Here is an 18,020-nt window from a genome sequence, read left to right on the forward strand (position 1 = left end):
GTTAAGTATAATTTTGGCTGTTCACCAATTTTGTTGTAAAATGCCACTGATTGGCTGACAGCTTATCTATATTGTAAACACGACTTAAAAAAGAAAACAGACATGACAGTATCGAAAAAATGAGCATGTTATCTTCAAGTTGATGATCTGTCATTTGAATTAGATAGAAACTGTAGAAGATGATGTAATGCACAGATGTAATTAGAATATCTGAAACGTAACAAAAAGGGCCTACTTCAAGAAAACAAGAGATCACAGAGTGATCTTGGCGCCCACCAATGTGCCATTTTTGAGTGTTCCAAATTTCAAGACTTATTGACAAGCTCAAGGTCAAATTTCATTTCCATACACAACACTGTGCATGTGGTTCAAATTCGAAAGCTGTAGCTTGAGAAATGTGAAAGTAGGTCACTAGATCAATTTCAAGGTCAAAGTTTGTTTCGGTAAATAAAACCATGCATGTGGTCCAAATTTGAAGGCTGTAGCTTGAGAAATGTGAAAGTAGGTCACTGAGTCAAAATCAAGGTCAAATTTCATTTCGGAACACAAAACTAAGCATGTGGTCCAAATTTGAAGCCTGTACCTTCAAAACTGTGAAAGTAGGTCACTAGGTCAATGTCAAGGTCAAAGTTTTTTCGATACACAAAACCATGCAGGTGGTCCAAATTTGAAAGCTGAAGCTTGAGAAATGTGGAAGTAGGTCACTAGGGCAAAATCAAGGTCAAATTTCATTTCCGAACACGAAACTATGCATGTGGTCCAAATTTGAAGCCTGTATCTACAAAAAATGTGAAAGTAGGTCACTTGGTCAATGTCAAGGTCAAAGTGTTTTCTGGTGCACAAAACTATGCATGTGGTCCAAATTTGAAGGCTGTATAGCTTGAGAAAATGTGAAAGTAGGTCACTAGGTCAAAATCAAGGTCAAATTTCATTTCGAAACCAAAATTATGCATGTGGTCCAAATTTGAAGACTGTACCTTCAAAAATGTGAAAGTAGGTCACCAGGTCAATGTCAAGGTCAAAGTTTTTTCGGTACATAAAACTATGCAGGTGGTCAAAATTTGAAGGCTCTAGCTTGAGAAATGTGAAAGTAGGTCACTAGCTCAAAATCAATGTCAAATTTCATTTTGAAACACGGAACTATGCATATGGTCCAAATTTGACGCCTGTACCTTCAAAAATGTGAAAATAGGTCACTAGGTCAAAATCAAGGTCAAAGTTTTTTCCAGTGCACAAAACTATGCATGTGGTCCAAATTTGAAGGCTGTAGCTACAGAAATGTGAAAGTAGGTCACTAGGTCAAAATCAAGGTCAACTCATGTCAAGGTTCATCTGCCACTCAAAAATATACATGTGGTCCAAGTTTGAATGTTGTAGTTATTGACAAGAAGATTTTAAAAGCTTTTCCCTATATAAGTCTATATGAAGCATGTGACCCCCGGGGCGGGGCCATATTTGACCCTAGGGGGATAATTTGAACAAACTTGGTAGAGAACCACTAGGTGATGTTACATTACAAATATCAAAGCCCTAGGCTTTGTGGTTTGGACAAGAAGATTTTCAAAGTTTTTCCCTATATAAGTCTATGTAAACCATATGACCCCCTGGGCGGGGCCATATTTGACCCTAGGGGTATTATTTGAACAATCTTAGTCGAAGACCACTAGATGATGTCACATACAAAATATCAAAGCCCTAGGCCCTGTGGTTTTGGACAAGAGGTTTTTCAAAGTTTTTCCCTATATAAGTCTATATAAACCGTGTGACCCCCAGGGCGGGGCCATATTTGACCCCAGAGAAATAATTTGAATCATCTTGGTAGAGGACTACTAGATGATGCTTCATACCAAATATCAAAGCCCTAGGCCCTGTGGTTTTGGACAAGAAGGTTTTCAAAGTTTTTCCCTATATAAATCTATGTAAATTATAGAAATAAACAAAGGGCCATAACTCACTCATAAATTGTTGAACCAGTCTGATTTTCAGAGGGACACAACTAGGGTACCAATACATCATTCTGACAAAGTTTGGTCAAAATCCCCCCAGTAGTTTCTGAGGAGATGCGATAACAAGAAATTGTTAACGGACAGACGGACTGACGGACGGACGGAATGACGGACGGACGGACCACGGACGCAGAGTGATTTTAATAGCCCACCATCTGATGATGGTGGGCTAAAAACTGAACATGAAAATCTATGAAAAAATTGGTCAATCCCAACAATAAGTACATGACCGAAAGAAAACAATAAACACAGATAGTCCCAAACATCAAAATACTCACTTTGTATTATCATTTGAGTGGATATCTTCCAGGGCCCCAGGACGTCTTCTCAGCAATCTGTCCAGGGCCTTAGCATATGTCCAAACAGCATCATACACAAAGGAGGCAAATGGTGTCTCATCAAAGTCCTTCAAAAAATAAATACATGTATTGAATTGAAAGAACAAAAGCTCTTCGTAGAGCACCTTTCTACCCCTTTAAATAATATGGGTAACCTAATGACCACAGAAAATCACCACAAGAATTTTGACCACTGTTACTGCAGCTCAAGCAGTTTTCGGTATTGATTGGAAACCACTTCCAGTCTAAAGGTCATTGTGACCTTTCACCTACTGATGCTCAAAACCATAGCAACATCAACTGACTACAGGCAAGAATCCTAGGAAGACTGACAACTGTAGATGCAAGCATTCCCTTGTAACTGATCAGAAACCCAATGGTCATTTGATCTTATGGGGTAAGTTAAGGTATGTCATGAATTTTAAGTTAACAAGAGATCACAGAGTGATCTTGGCGCCCACCAATGTGCCATTTTGAGTGTTCCGAATTTCAGGACTTATTGACTAGCTCAAGGTCAAATTTCATTTCAGTACACAACACTTTGCATGTGGTCCAAATTCGAAAGCTGTAGCTTGAGAAATGTGAAAGTAGGTCACTAGATAAATTTCAAGGACAAAGTTCTTTGTACACAAAACTATCCATGTGCATCAAGTTTGAAGGCTGTAGTTTGAGAAAGTTGAAAGTAGGTCACTAGGTCAATCTTAAAGTCAAAGTTTATTTCGGTATACAAAACTATGCAAGTGGTCCAAATTTGAAGGCTGTAGGTTGAGAAATGTGAAAGTAGGTCACTAGGTCAAAATCAAGGTCAAATTTCACTTCAGAACACAAATCTATGCATGTGGTCCAAATTTGAAGCCTGTACCTTCAAAAATGTGAAAGTAGGTCACCAGGTCAATGTCAAGGTCAAAGTTTGTTTCAGTACACAATCCTATGCATGTGGTCTAAATTTGAAGCTTGTAGCTACAGAAATGTGAAAGTAGGTCACTAGGTCAAAATCAAGGTCAAATTTTATTTCGGAATACAGAACTATGCAGGTGGTCCAAATTTGAAGCCTGTACCTTCAAAAATGTGAAAGTAAGTCACCAGGTCAATGTAAAGGTCAAAGTTTGTTTCAGTATACAAAACCATGCAGGTGGTCCAAATTTGAAGGCTGTAGCTTGAGAAATGTGAAAGTAGGTCACTAGGTCAAAATCAAAGTCAAATTTTATTTCGGAATATAGAACTATGCATGTGGTCCAAATTTGAAGCCTGTACCTTCAAAAATGTGAAAGTAGGTCATTAGGTCAATGTAAAGGTCAAAGTTTGTTTCAGTACACAAAACCATGCAGGTGGTCCAAATTTGAAGGCTGTAGCTTGAGAAATGTGAAAGTAGGTCACTAGGTCAAAATCAAAGTCAAATTTTATTTCGGAATATAGAACTATGCATGTGGTCCAAATTTGAAGCCTGTACCTTCAAAAATGTGAAAGTAGGTCATTAGGTCAATGTAAAGGTCAAAGTTTGTTTCGGTACATAAAACCATGCATGTGGTCCAAATTTGAAGGCTGTAGCTTGAGAAATGTGAAAGTAGGTCACTAGGTCAAAATCAAGGTCAAATTTCATTTTGGAACACGAAATTATGCAAGTGGTCCAAATTTGAAGCCTTTACCTTTAAAAATGTGGAAGTAGGTCAATGTCAAGGTCAAAGTTTTTTTCAGTGCACAAAACAATGCATGTGGTCCAAATTTGAAGGTTGTAGCTACAGAAATGTGAAAGTAGGTCACTAGGTCAAAATCAAGGTCAACTCATGTCAAGGTTTATCTTGCCACTCAAAACCATACATGTGGCCCAAATTTGAATGTTGTAGGTTATTGACAAGAAGTTTTTAAAAGCTTTTCCCTATATAAGTCTATATGAACCATGTGACCCCCAGGGTGGGGGCCATATTTGACCCTAGGGGGATAATTTGAACAAACTTGGTAGAGAACCACTAGATGATGCTACATTACAAATATTAAAGCCCTGGTCCAAATTTGAAGGTTGTAGCTACAGAAATGTGAAAGTAGGTCACTAGGTCAAAATCAAGGTCAACTCATGTTAAGGTTTATCTTGCCGCTCAAAAACCATACATGTGGCCCAAATTTGAATGTTGTAGGTTATTGACAAGAAGATTCTCAGTTTTTCCCTATATAAGTCTATGTAAACCATGTGACCCCCGGGGCGGGGCCATATTTGATCCTAGGGGGACAATTTGAATAATCTTAGTAGAAGACCACTAGATGATGTCACACACAAAATATCAAAGCCCTAGGCCCTGTGGTTTTGGACAAGAGGTTTTTCAAAGTTTTTCCCTATATAAGTCTATATAAACCATGTGACCCCTGGGGCGGGGCCATATTAGACCCCAGGGAAATAATTTGAATCATCTTGGTAGAGGACCAATAGATGATGCTTCATACCAAATATCAAAGACCTAGGCTCTGTGGTTTTGGACAAGAAGATTTTCAAAGTTTTTCCCTATATAAATCTATGTAAATTATAGAAATAAACAAAGGGCCATAACTTACTAAAAAATTGTTGAACCAGTCTGAATTTCAGGGGGACACAACTAGGGTACCAATACATCATTCTGACAAAGTTTGGTCAAAATCCCCCTGGTAGTTTCTGAGGAGATGCGATAACGAGAAATTGTTAACGGACAGAAGGACGGACGGACGGACGGACGGAAAGACGACGGACCACGGACGCAGAGTGATTTGAATAGCCCACCATCTGATGATGGTGGGCTAAAAATACAAATGTACCCTATTTACCATTAAGACTGTCTATCATTTCAACATATATCTGACTAACCTTACAGAATGATTAAGGGAAAAGAAAAAGTGTAGAAGTCTGGAATACTGACTTTGACTTAAAATTATACATTTTGAGTGCATTGCATAAAGAATATATGTATACTAAAGTTTAACAGCAAATAAAGCAAAACTTATTGCGCTATAAAGTATTCAAAACATTCTAATGATTTCATTAGTCCAAATATTCAAGGCTACAGCAAATTTTCAAAAAAAAAAATGAATAGACTTTTGGTCAAACAAATTATAAACTTTGTCTGACTACTTTATGACACGACTTACCGCTTTTCCTACACGTAACTTGTACAGGTCTTTGTATTGTTTGATGGTAATCCCTCCGACAACACGTGTGTTGTCCGGATCAGAAAATGTCTTCTGCAAAATGAAGTGTCCATCTACCGCATACTCCATATTTTCTGTAGTACATGGTATGTGTTCCTGCGGACGATTATCTCCGGGGCTCGGTGGACTGTTGTAGTAATCCACGTCCCACCAATGCTTGGCATACCAGGACGGTAAAAACCAAACATAACCTTCATGTGCAGTCATCCTCTACAACAAATTAAAAAATTGTGAACTGAATTTTTCAAAGTGCTGTGAAAGCCTTTAATTTTGTGTGCAGGAATTCTGTGGTTTAGGCAAAAACAACAATTTCAAGGAGACACGACTTTGTGGCTTTCAACTGAATGAATGGGATTTTTATTTGTTCACTGAAGTAAAATTTTGTAGAAGCCATGTGATATCATTTCACAGTCTATAAAGTTTTAAACAAATATTATAATGTGTTACAGTGAAATCAGCTTTATTTAAGAAGAAATAGTTTTCACAGATTTCATCAAAATTTAAAAGCGACAAGAAACTAAAATTTCCATTTATCTTTTTAAATATATATCTGATATCTTCTAATTTAGATGTTTTGAACTTTTTTAGAATTTACTCAGTTAAAGTCATATGGTGACTTTCCATCTTTTAATTGTGGAGGTACCAAAACAGACATTATTTCAAACACTGACAGGCAACTGTATAGAACCACCAAACTTTCCACAAGCCAGCTGGACAACTTCCTCATCTGAGCATGTTCTACATGCCAAGCCAAGCTGGGTTTCTGACCCATTTAGATGAAGGGGCAAACTATTAAAATTCAGTGACTTCAACCACTAGCCTCCCAAAATCCTTCTCTACTGAATAGAGGTAGCCAGACAAGTTACTAATAAATCCTTAATATTCACAAGGTCTTAATTTCTGTGTGTTTACTTGTACAATAAATCCACGAAAGAGAATATTCATAAAATTATAAAATTCTTTTTTCTGCTTAGTTCATAAAATGTAGAATCCACAAATTCATGTCCTCATGATATTGCTGTTTCTATAGACAATTTCACAGTATAAACATAGATAACTGAAATTCGGGTATGTATCGAGGATTGAACAGAAAACTCGTACCTCATATTAAATAAAGAAAGAGTCATGAAAGTTTACCATTCAGCTCTTGATATATTAGTTCATGCATTCAATGTATGAGACAGCAATAATATTTTGGTTGCAAATAGCATGGCAACTAACCTGTCTCCAAGCCTCACACATCACAGCTCGTGCAGCAAACACAAATACGTCGGCGATAATCACTCTAACATTCTGTGCTCGCAGATCAGCAAATATCTGTGACACATCAAGTTCATTTAGATTAAAGTTGCGCACCAGTCTACGTTTAACAACCACTGATATTCCTGAATGCTGCAAATGCTCCTGCAGCAGGAGATGGTAATTGGGAAATTCGTGACCACCCTCGGAAATAGCACCAACCTGTTTCCAGTGCATGGCTTTGAAGAAACTTTCATACACAAACCTGTAAACAGATAATTGAAAGCTTCATAAAGTTTGTCATTTTATCACATGTTTTTTCAGTGAAATATTCAACAAAGGTCAAAACAGGTCGTTCTTGGACACAAACTGTTATCCCGCATGTGGCCAATTTTTGAATGTCAGAATAAGATTGAAGTAGTCATAGGTCAAATCAAGGTCAAAGTTCATTTGTACACAAAACTTGCATGTGTGTTCAAATTTGAAGCTGTAGCTTAAAATGTGGAAGTAGGTCACTAGGTCAAAATCAAGGTGAAATTTCATTTCAGAACACAAAACTATGCATGTGGTCCAAATTTGAAGCCTGCACCTTCAAAAATGTGAAATTAGGTCACTATGTCAATGTCAAGGTCAAAGTTTATTTCTGTACACAAACCTATGCATGTGGTCCAGATTTGAAGGCTGTAGCTACAGAAATGTGAAAGAAGGTCACTAGGTCAAATCAAGGTCAAATTATTATCTTGAACAAAAACTATCATGTGGTCCAAATTTGAAGCCTGCACCTTCAAAATGTGAAAGTAGGTCACATGTCATTGTCAAGGTCAAAGTTTATTTCTGTACAAACTATGCATGTGGTCCAATTGAAGGCTGGTAGCTACAGAAATGTGAAGAAGTCACTAGGTCAAGATCAAGTCAACTTTGTCAAGTTCATCTTGCCATCATAAACTATACATGTGGTCCAAATTGATGTTGTAGGTTATGACAAGAAGATTTTTAAAAGTTTTTCCCTATATAAGTCATATGAACCATGTGACCCCGGGCGGGGCATATTTGACCCTAGGGGATAATTTGAACAAACTTTAGAGAACCACTAGATGATGCTACATACAAAATATCAAGCTATGTGGTTGGATAAGAGGTTTTCAAGTTTCCTATAAGTCTATGTAAACCATGTGACCCCCAAGGGCGGGGTCATATTTGACCTAGGGATAATTTGAACAATCTTAATAGAGGACACTAATGATTCAATACAAAACAAAGGCCTATAGCCCTGTGGTTTGGACAAAAGTGTTTCAAAGTTTTCCTATATAAATCTATGTAAGTGATCAAAAATAACAAGGGCATACCACTCAAAAATGTTGAACCAGTCTGATTTCAGGGGACAAAACTGGGTACAATACATCGTTCTGACAAGTTTTTGGTCAAATCCCCTCATATTTCTGGGAGATGCGATAACGAGAATTGTTACGGACGGACTGATGGACGGACGGAAGGACGGACCACAGACGCAGAGTGATTTCAATAGCCCACCATCTGATGATGGTGTGCTAAAAACTAAAATTAAATATATTATATATGGTAATTTCACAATAAAATTTTGTTTTTCACTGGTACAAAACTTTAAAGTGGACAGAATTTGGTTAAAGTCATGAAAAACAAAATTTTGAAATAAAAAGAAATGTTTTATTTACATGTAAGATTAAAAAAAGCTTTCACTACTGAAGACATGATTTTAAGTTTTCAAAGACGTTTGATCTGGGTGTTCACAAGATATTTCAATCTTTTAGTAAAATAAATATTTTAAAAATGTCTGTCAATAAAAGGTGGAAAATGATGTGTTCTACTACAGCAGCCTTTGTACTGCCTCTCTGCAAAATTTTTCATCTTTGGTTAAACTGAAAATTGCTTTGTTTTGGTCATACATGTACATAAATTATGCTTCAAAAATTACTAGAATAGGCCAAAAATAACAATGATATAAAACTTACTTGTGATGGTCCACCTGTGGAATGGTCCGGTAAAAGTACGGGTATTTCTGTCTGTCCGACAATGACGAGGCTTCTGCTCCATAGCTAATTACCAGCATGTTAAAATGTCTTGATAAAGCTGCGATGGGCCCGGCTTCATCAGAGCAGCCTGGACCTGAAAATCAGAAAATTTTTGTCCATTATCGTATTGTCAGTTAATATCAAATCGCCTGTAATTTGAAAACTTCAGGTGCATTTCTACATTTTTATATATCTTAGGTGGTTACCAGGCTAGAACGATCAAACCTTGGACAGCAATAAAACCAGATTGCTTCCTCCTATGAAATTATTTAACTATTTCAAAGATTTAGTCGACTATTCTAAGAGATTAGTGATTCCCACTAAATGACCTTGACAATGTAATGGAAGGAAAAAAAACGTTTGTTTGAAATACTACCAATTAAACAAATTTTTACCAAGTATTCCGGCTATAGGCACTGTAGCATTTGTGATGTATTTTATAAAGGCCTTCATAGAAACATCCGGTAGACATTCACTGTTGCTAACAACCAGTTCAAGCTGGTGTTCAGGTAGAATAGTCGGATCCTGGTTGATCAGGTCCAGGGCTAACTCACCACCTGAAACAAGATAATTTACATATTAAAACTGAATATCATATGTTATCAACTATCACAAAGGATACACTTTCAGAATGCTGTTTTGTACATATTAAAATCATGATAAAACTAGAGCTGCTTTTGAGAAAAGCATATGTCTCCCACAACTGCCTAATCATCTGAATAGTAGTATATGAGTCAACCATGCACTTTAACTGCCTTATCAGACTTTGAGTGCTTTGATTATCAAAAACAAGAGATCACAAAGTGATCTTGGTGCCCACCAATGTGCCATTTTTGAGTGTTCCAAATTTCAAGACTTACTGACTAGCTCAAGGTCAAATTTCATTTCCGTACACAACACTTTGCATGTGGTCCAAATTCGAAAGCTGTAGCTTGAGAAATGTGAAAGTAGGTCACTAAATCAATTTCAAGGACGAAATGTGAAAGTAGGTCACTAGGTCAAAATCTAGGTCAAATTACACTTCAGAACACAAATTTATGCATGTGGTCCAAATTTAAAGCCTGTACCTTCAAAAATGTGGAAGTAGGTCACTAGGTCAATGTCAAGTTCAAAGTTTGTTTCGGTACACAATCCTATGCATGTGGTCTAAATTTGAAACCTGTAGCTACAGAAATGTGAAATTAGGTCACTAGGTCAATCTTAAGGTCAAAGTTCATTTCGGTACACAAAATTATGCATGTGGTCCAAATTTGAAGTCTGTAGCACGAGAAATGTGAAAGTAGGTCACTAGGTCAAAATCAAGGTCAAATTTTATTTCGGAACACAAAACTATGCATGTGTTCCAAATTTGAAGCCTGTACCTTCAAAAATGTGAAAGTAGGTCACTAGGTCAATGTAAAGGTCAAAGTTTGTTTCCGTACACAAAACTACGCATGTGGTCCAAATTTGAAGGCTGTAGCTTGAGAAATGTGAAAGTAGGTCAGTAGGTCAAAATCAAGGTCAAATTCCAATTCAGAACACAAAAACTATGCATGTGGTCCAAATTTGAAGCCTGTACCTTCAAAAATGTGAAAGTAGGTCACTAGGTCAAAGTCAAGGTCAAAGTTTTTTTCAGAGCACAAAACTATGCAAGTGGCCCAAATTTGAAGGCTGTAGCTACAGAAATGTGAAAGTAGGTCACTAGGTCAAAATCAAGGTCAACTCATGTCAAGGTTCATCTTGCCACTCAAAACCATACATGTGGTCCAAATTTGAATGTTGTAGGTTATTGACAAGAAGATTTTAAAATCTTTTCCCTATATAAGTCTATATGAACCATGTGACCCCCTAGGGCTGGGCCATATTTGACCCTAGGGGGATAATTTGAACAAACTTGGTAGAGAACCACTAGATGATGCTACATTACAAATGCCAAAGCCCTAGGCTTTGTGGTTTGGACAAGAAGATTTTCAACGTTTTTCCCTATACAAGTCTATGTAAACCATGTGACCCCCGGGACGGAGCCATATTTGACCCTAGGGGGATAATTTGAACAATCTTAGTAGAAGACCACTAGATGATGTCATATACAAAATATCAAAGCCCTAGGCTCTGTGGTTTTGAACAAGAGGTTTTTCAAAGTTTTTCCCTATATAAGTCTATATAAACCATGTGACCCCCGGGGCGGGGCCATATTAGACCCCAAGGAAATACTTTGAATCATCTTGGTAGAGGACCACTAGATGATGCTTCATACCAAATATCAAAGCCCTAGGCTCTGTGGTTTTGGACAAGAAGATTTTCAAAGTTTTTCCCTATATAAATCTATGTAAATTATAGAAATAAACAAAGGGCCATTACTTACTAAAAAATTGTTGAACCAGTCTGATTTTCAGGGGGACACAACTAGGGTACCAATACATCATTCTGACAAAGTTTGGTCAAAATCCCCCAGGTAGTTTCTGAGGAGATGCAATAACGAGAAATTGTTAACGGACGGAAGGACGGACGGACTGACGGACGGACGGACGGACGGAAGGACGACAGACCACGGACGCAGAGTGATTTGAATAGCCCACCATCTGATGACGGTGGGCTTACAAGTTTCATGGGCCATAATTCCGAGGTGTCTTGGCAGATTTGTCTAGTTATCGAACTTGGCCGAGGACCTATTGGCAAATACATTTTGTTTAAGTTTGGTGAAGATCGGATGAGAAATGTTCAACTTAGAGTGTGGACAAGCTTTGTGACAGACTGACAGACACACACATACAGACAGGAGTTAATCAATATGTCTCCCACACCACTGTGTGGTGGGAGACATAATGACCAGGTATTACTGCCAATGTATTTCTTCATAAAAACTGTGCTGAACATTGCACCTATGCACACTGAAAAAACAACAGTGTCTCAGATAACCAAAGAGATCCTGAAACAAGAGGACCACGATGGTCCTGAATCGCTCACCTGTCCCCACATGACCCAGTTTTGAACTGAGTATGACGTCTTTTTTTATTATTTGACATAGTGACCTAGTTTTTGAGCTCATGTGACCCAGTTTTGAACCTGACCTTGATATCATCAAGATGAACACTCAGACCAACTTTCATACAGATCCCATGAAAAATATGGCCTCTAGAGAGGTCACAAGGTTTTTTTATTATTTGACCTACTGACCTTGTTATTGATGGCACGTGACCCAGTTTGGAACTTGACCTAGATATCATCAAGGTGAACATTCTGACCAATTTTTATGAAGATCCATTCACAAGTATGGCCTCTAAAGAGGTCACAAGGTTTTTCTAATTTTAGACCTACTGACCTAGTTTTTGAAGGCATGTGACCCAGTTTCGAAACTGACCTAGATATCATCAAGATGAACATTCAGATCAATTTTCGTGAAGATCTTGTGAAAAATATGGCCTCTAGAGAGGTCACAAGGTTTTTCTATTTTAAGACCTACTGACCTAGTTTTTGACCGCATGTAACCCAGTTTCGAACTTGACCTAGATACTATCAAGATGAACATTCAGACCTACTTTCATACAGATCCCATGAAAAATATGGCCTCTAGAGAGGTCACAAGGTTTTTCTTTTATTTGACCTACTGACCTAGTTTTTGAAGGCAAGTGACCCAGTTTCGAACTTGACCTAGATATCATCAAGGTGAACATTCTGACCAGTTTTCATGAAGATCTTTGAAAAATATGGCCTCTAGAGAGGTCACAAGGTTTTTCTATTTTTAGACCTACTGACCTAGTTTTTGATGACATGTGACCCAGTTTCGAAACTGACCTAGATATCATCAAGGTGAACATTCTGACCAATTTTCATGAAGATCTTGTGAAAAATATGGCCTCTAGAGAGGTAACAAGGTTTTTCTGTTTTTAGACCTACTGACCTAGTTTTTGATGGCATGTGACCCAGTTTCGAACTTGACCTAGATATCATCAAGTTGAACATTCTGACCAATTTTCATAAAGACCCCATGAAAAATGTGACCTCTAGAGTGGTCACAAGCAAAAGTTTACGCACGCAAGGACGGACGACGGACGCTGCGCGATCACAAAAGCTCACCTTGTCACTTTGTGACAGGTGAGCTAAAAATGTTCAGATATCAAAAGCTATTCATGATTCTGTTTTTATCAATATCATGTCAAATGATCACATGTAATAAAATTTAAAATTCTGTAGTGTTATGAAAAACATCCCCTAAAATAAATTCATAGTAGAGAATCATAGGTATATTATTGTTACACAAGAAAATGACCTATTTTTGGACATATTTACCTTGAACAAGCCCTGGCTCCATCCAGTACTGCCCTGTAAGTGGGAAAAGTCCTCCTAAATAGATTCTCGTTTTGTTGGATAAATTGTCTGGCAACCATAATTTCCAGATTTTTTTGTGATTTTGAATCCAGGCACATGCAATTTCATCTGCGTAAGAATAACTTCTGAACATCTGTAATAACCTGATGTATTCATCTTGGTGGAATTTTAATTTCGATATCACATGATATGCCTCTGGAATGCTCGTCTTTAGCTTGGACCACACAACTTTTGTGAACTGGTTCAAGCCAAAATCGCAGTCCATCGGTAGGCGGGTTAGGTCATTTTGGCATAATGGGAATTTAATTCTTGTAAAAAGTTTCCCTGCAGTTAAAATGTTTGGATCCCAGCTGAAGAACAGTACCGGAAGATTTCTGCTCACACGTTCGTCAACAAATTCTCTAAGATTAGGCCCTATCCAAGCTATGTTGACTGGGAGACTTAGATTTCGTACCTGGGCTTTCAATGCACCCATATCCATATCTGAAATTATGTATAAAACTTCTGTTTAACAGAAAACTAAACAATAAAGTTCTCCACAACAGACTGAAAATTAATGACACAATTTGTAATATTTTTCTCTAACTTTACTAACAGCTATCATTTAAAATTTATGAGAAAGTTAAAACCAAAAACTACGAAAGACTAACTGTTATTTAACTGTTTCCCTTTAGGATGTTGAGAAGATGGGGTATAAATAAATATTTATTTACTGAAAAACTTAGTAGTCTTTAGACGAGGGACATTCTTGACATTCTCATTTTATAGGTACTGTTGATTGTGTTCTTTGGTTTTATCTCACATTTTTCAGCTTCAGGCTTGGGCTGGCACCTGGGTAGAATAACTTGCCCTCTGAATGAATAACTTCCTTACAGAACTACCCACGCACATCTCACAGGTTAGGGGCACGTGATTCAAATTCTGTGACCTTAATCGGACAGCCATAAAGGCCCCTAATAGTATGTTTATCATATATTTTTCAAGAAATATCTGAGATGTAGTCAAATAGCACTGACTGACTGACTTGTAAATTATAGATTAAAATTTACATAATTATTGGATGATTTTTGCAACAACTTTTTTTATTTCGTATTTCAAGTTTATTCCATTGTAACTTGAAACATGTTTTAATTATACCTGGGTAGCTTGATAGCAATGTAGCACATGTATACATGTTTGTTGGGCTGCACTTGGGGCCATAGTAGATTCCTTCAACACAGTCTCCGCTGTTACAGTAATATTTATGAGTCGGATCACCGGTATGTGTCAAACTTTTAATACGATCAATCTGTTCCGCTAGAGTAAAGTTTCGAATCACAGCCGGAAGATTCAGTGCCCTCCAGTGATCGGCAATGATGTTGTCTTTCCACAGACGATCCACGGTGCTCGACGGCATAAACCAACCCAACCTGGAATATCAAAAACAAGTCTCAATCACAAAGAATATGCATTGCAATTTTAAAATCATATATCATATAATGCATATATATTAACAGAGACTTGATTGCTAGCCCTACTATAGGAAACCGAGAATTCAAGAACTGTAAAAATGGTGCATTCTAGTGCCAACAGACAAGATAGAAAATGTGAATGTTAACATCATCCTATTTTTGTCGGGAGAAAATTTAACTTTGAGTAACCCACACACTGAAATAAATTGTTCAGGGCTTGTATTCATCAACTTTTTGAGCCTGAAAGTAAGCGGCTTAATTTTCTTTTTGCTCCGTCATTTTTAATTTAGCATAGGTTGTGATGAAACTTTCCACGAATATGCATGCTACAGCTACAAATAGGTCAGTACAAATCTGCATTTAGCAAAGTTATGACAAACTGAACATTTTCTATTCTTAAGGCTAAGACTCAGACTTTAAGTGTTGATAAATAACGGCCCATATATGCTAAAGAGAATATTTCTACTGCATTAAAATGGTGTCGAAAACAATAACAAGAGCACCGCAATATGGCGCAATATACTAAGTGTGACCTTGACCTTGAAGTGAGCCATCCGAAACATGTGCTCTGCATGTGGTCTCAATGTGGTGAACATTTGTGCCAAGTTTCTTTAAAATCCTTCAAGTAGTTCAAGAGTTACAGAGCGGACACGAAACAAAGTCATATGACCTTTGACCCCTAAGTGTGACCTTGACCTTGAAGCGAGCCCTCTGAAACATGCGCTCTGCATGTCATCTCCATGTGGTGAACATTTGTGTATCAAGTTTCTTTGAAATCCTTCGAGCGGTTCAAGAGTTACAGAGCGGAAACAAAACTGCTAATGGACAGACAAACGGATGGACAGTGGCGTCATAACATAATACGTCCCTTCTGGCGTATAAAAATTACATGTTTCTCTATTTATGTCAGGATGTTGTATTTCAAGTAAACTTTGCAGTAACACAGGTTCTCACAACTACAAAAGCTATAAAAAAATCAATATTACCAGTATAGATTTTCTATAATACAAATTTACTGTTAGTTATTGAAATTTCATTTTAGGCTAGTGTATGTCTTGATCAAAATGATATCCCACTGAGATGGCTGAAGAAGATAAGCATGCATAATTTTGTATAGTATACAAACCTTCCAAATGGCCCTAGTGGTCCAAGATCTATTACATTTCCTCGACTTGTCCACGGAACTCTACTGAATCCAGCCATCATCCACACCTCGGTATTAACCATTGTCTCGGGTCTACTTCTTATCGTAGAGTCCAAACACCTGTAACAAAAGTACACTCATAACATCAATCTGGTTTAAACAAGCTGGTCTAAAGTTAAAAGTGTTTTCCACGTCCTTCAGCTAAGTGGCAAGACAACCTGAAGATCATGAGTTAGATCCCCAGTGGGAGACATGTAACTGGACCCAAGTTTACTTATAGCCACAACTTACATGAACGACTCTGCCAGAATAATTTACTTCATTTTAGAGAATGGTGAAAGATTCAGAAGATGTTCCAATTCCAAGAGCTTCTCCTCCTTGCACGGGACATTTAAAGTCACATCTGAAAACTATTGATGTAACAGAAATCTTTAGCTATGTGACTTAACTTTCAACCGTTGGTTTACTAGTTCAGGTCTTACTTCCAGAACACTTTCTGTTTGCAAAAAGAAATACTTCTATAGTTATTTTTCTTCTATTAACCTTTACCCTGCTGTATTTCTAAGCAAAACCATTTATTATTCAAGTGGGTGTTCAATGAAAATTTACTGACTGAATAGAACAGGTAGACCATTATCACCTGCATGATGTGCACAAGATCTTGGTCTCATGGTCGCAAAGCAGAATCACTGCAGAGCAGCATAAGGTTAAAATGAGACTTTTGGGTCGAACAGTTGTCTCCTTTGATGAACCAACAATGTTTCCATTTTTTTGAAAGAAGATTATGTTTACAGATAAAAACAATACAGATTCTCTATTCCACGAGCGACCGCCTTGCGGATGCTGACGCTCATCTGATTTTTTTGTATAATAGAATATTGTACCTCCCATGGATTTTCTAAGATCTAAAAGGGCACAATCTTGCAAAAGACACGATAGAGTTATGTTTCTTGATGTACATGTCACTATGATGGTGAAACGTTTGCAAGTTTAAAGCAATTAGCTTTGTTATTTATGAGAAAGTTGACTTAATACAAATATACAACAGAAAATGGATTTTCTAATCCAAAAGGGGCAATAATTATTGCAAAACAGGATGGAGTATGTTTGTTTATGAACAGGTCAGCTTATGATTGAAAAAAGAGTTGCAAGTTTTTAAAGCAATAGCTTGTAGTTTAAGAGAAAAAGTTGACCTAAACATAAAATCTAACCAAGAATCTGATATTTTCTAAGTCCAAAGGGCCATAATCTTGCAAAAAGCAGATGGGTTATTTCTTGCGTCAGGGTCACTTATGTGGTGAAAAAGTGTGCAAGTATATAAAGGAATAGCTTTAATAGTTTAGGATTAAAAGCAACCTAAACTAAAACTTAACCAAGAAACATGATTTCTAAGTCCAAGGGGCAATAAATTCTTGCAAAAACAAAGATGGAGTATTTTTCTTGATGTAAGGGATTTCTTAGATGTGAACAGTATTCAAGTTTCAAAGCCAAAAGCTTTGATGTTAGAGAAAAGTTGACCTAAACTAAACTTAACCAGAAGTTCTAGTCAGTTTCTAAAGTCAAAAGGAAGCCATATTATTTTTCTTGCTATTAAAATTATGCGATTAAGATCTTTTTATACAGGGTTCAATGTTATGTGAATGGGTGAACGATAGTATGTCCAAGTTTTAAGCTTAGCTTTGGTTGATGTTAGGAGAAAAGCTGCGCTAAATAAACTTAAATGGCACACGCGACGTGTCTGCCGATAACCTCAGTATACAATAATCCATTTTTATTTTTTTTCAAAAAATCAGATGACTAAAAAATAGTAATTATGCCATGGACTAATTACATTTGATGCAAAGTAATTAAGTTTGATGCAATGTAATTAAGGGCCAGAATTATCAGTCTTATTTGACACATTGTCTTTCTGTTTCTTTTTCATCTACCGAACTACCTAAATCAACTTAAAATAGTATTCTTATTCTATCAGATTTCATTTTTGCCTGCTGCTCTTGCTACAGCTGTTTGAAAATGCCACATCTATAGTTTAAGTCACAGTGTTTTTATTTACACTAAATTTAACCTTTCTTTGTTATCGAAATACTTTCCTCAAGGGCAAAATATTTTTCATAAGTCATTATGTACATTTCATTAATGTTTTATCATTATCAGAGTATCTAAATATGTACTATGATAATAATCTCAGAGTTAGAATGTCCACAAATTTAACCCTTAGCACGCTAAATTTCTAAAATAGACTGGTCCATCATTCAATTTGGGCAGTACCACTTATCATTCAAGGGGGTGTTCACTGAAAATTTACTGACTGAATA

At 37.0% G+C, this 18,020-nt stretch overlaps 1 protein-coding gene across 4 annotated transcripts in view; it reads right to left on the reverse strand.

The window, feature by feature from the left end:
* LOC123548797 (uncharacterized) overlaps positions 1 to 18,020 on the reverse strand; it is a 67,347-nt gene that overhangs the window by 14,996 nt on the left and 34,331 nt on the right. For all 4 annotated transcript variants that reach the window (XM_045336341.2, XM_045336340.2, XM_045336342.2 and 1 more), the window contains 8 exons: positions 15,688 to 15,825; positions 14,248 to 14,519; positions 13,072 to 13,593; positions 9,198 to 9,359; positions 8,743 to 8,896; positions 6,737 to 7,019; positions 5,456 to 5,725; positions 2,285 to 2,412 (listed from right to left, as the gene is read on the reverse strand). In XM_045336341.2, coding sequence (XP_045192276.2) covers positions 2,285 to 2,412; positions 5,456 to 5,725; positions 6,737 to 7,019; positions 8,743 to 8,896; positions 9,198 to 9,359; positions 13,072 to 13,593; positions 14,248 to 14,519; positions 15,688 to 15,825 — 1,929 coding nt within the window. The remainder of the gene's footprint in view (positions 1 to 2,284; positions 2,413 to 5,455; positions 5,726 to 6,736; positions 7,020 to 8,742; positions 8,897 to 9,197; positions 9,360 to 13,071; positions 13,594 to 14,247; positions 14,520 to 15,687; positions 15,826 to 18,020) is intronic.

Source organism: Mercenaria mercenaria, chromosome 6 (assembly GCF_021730395.1).
Source record: "Mercenaria mercenaria strain notata chromosome 6, MADL_Memer_1, whole genome shotgun sequence".
NCBI lineage: Eukaryota > Metazoa > Mollusca > Bivalvia > Venerida > Veneridae > Mercenaria > Mercenaria mercenaria.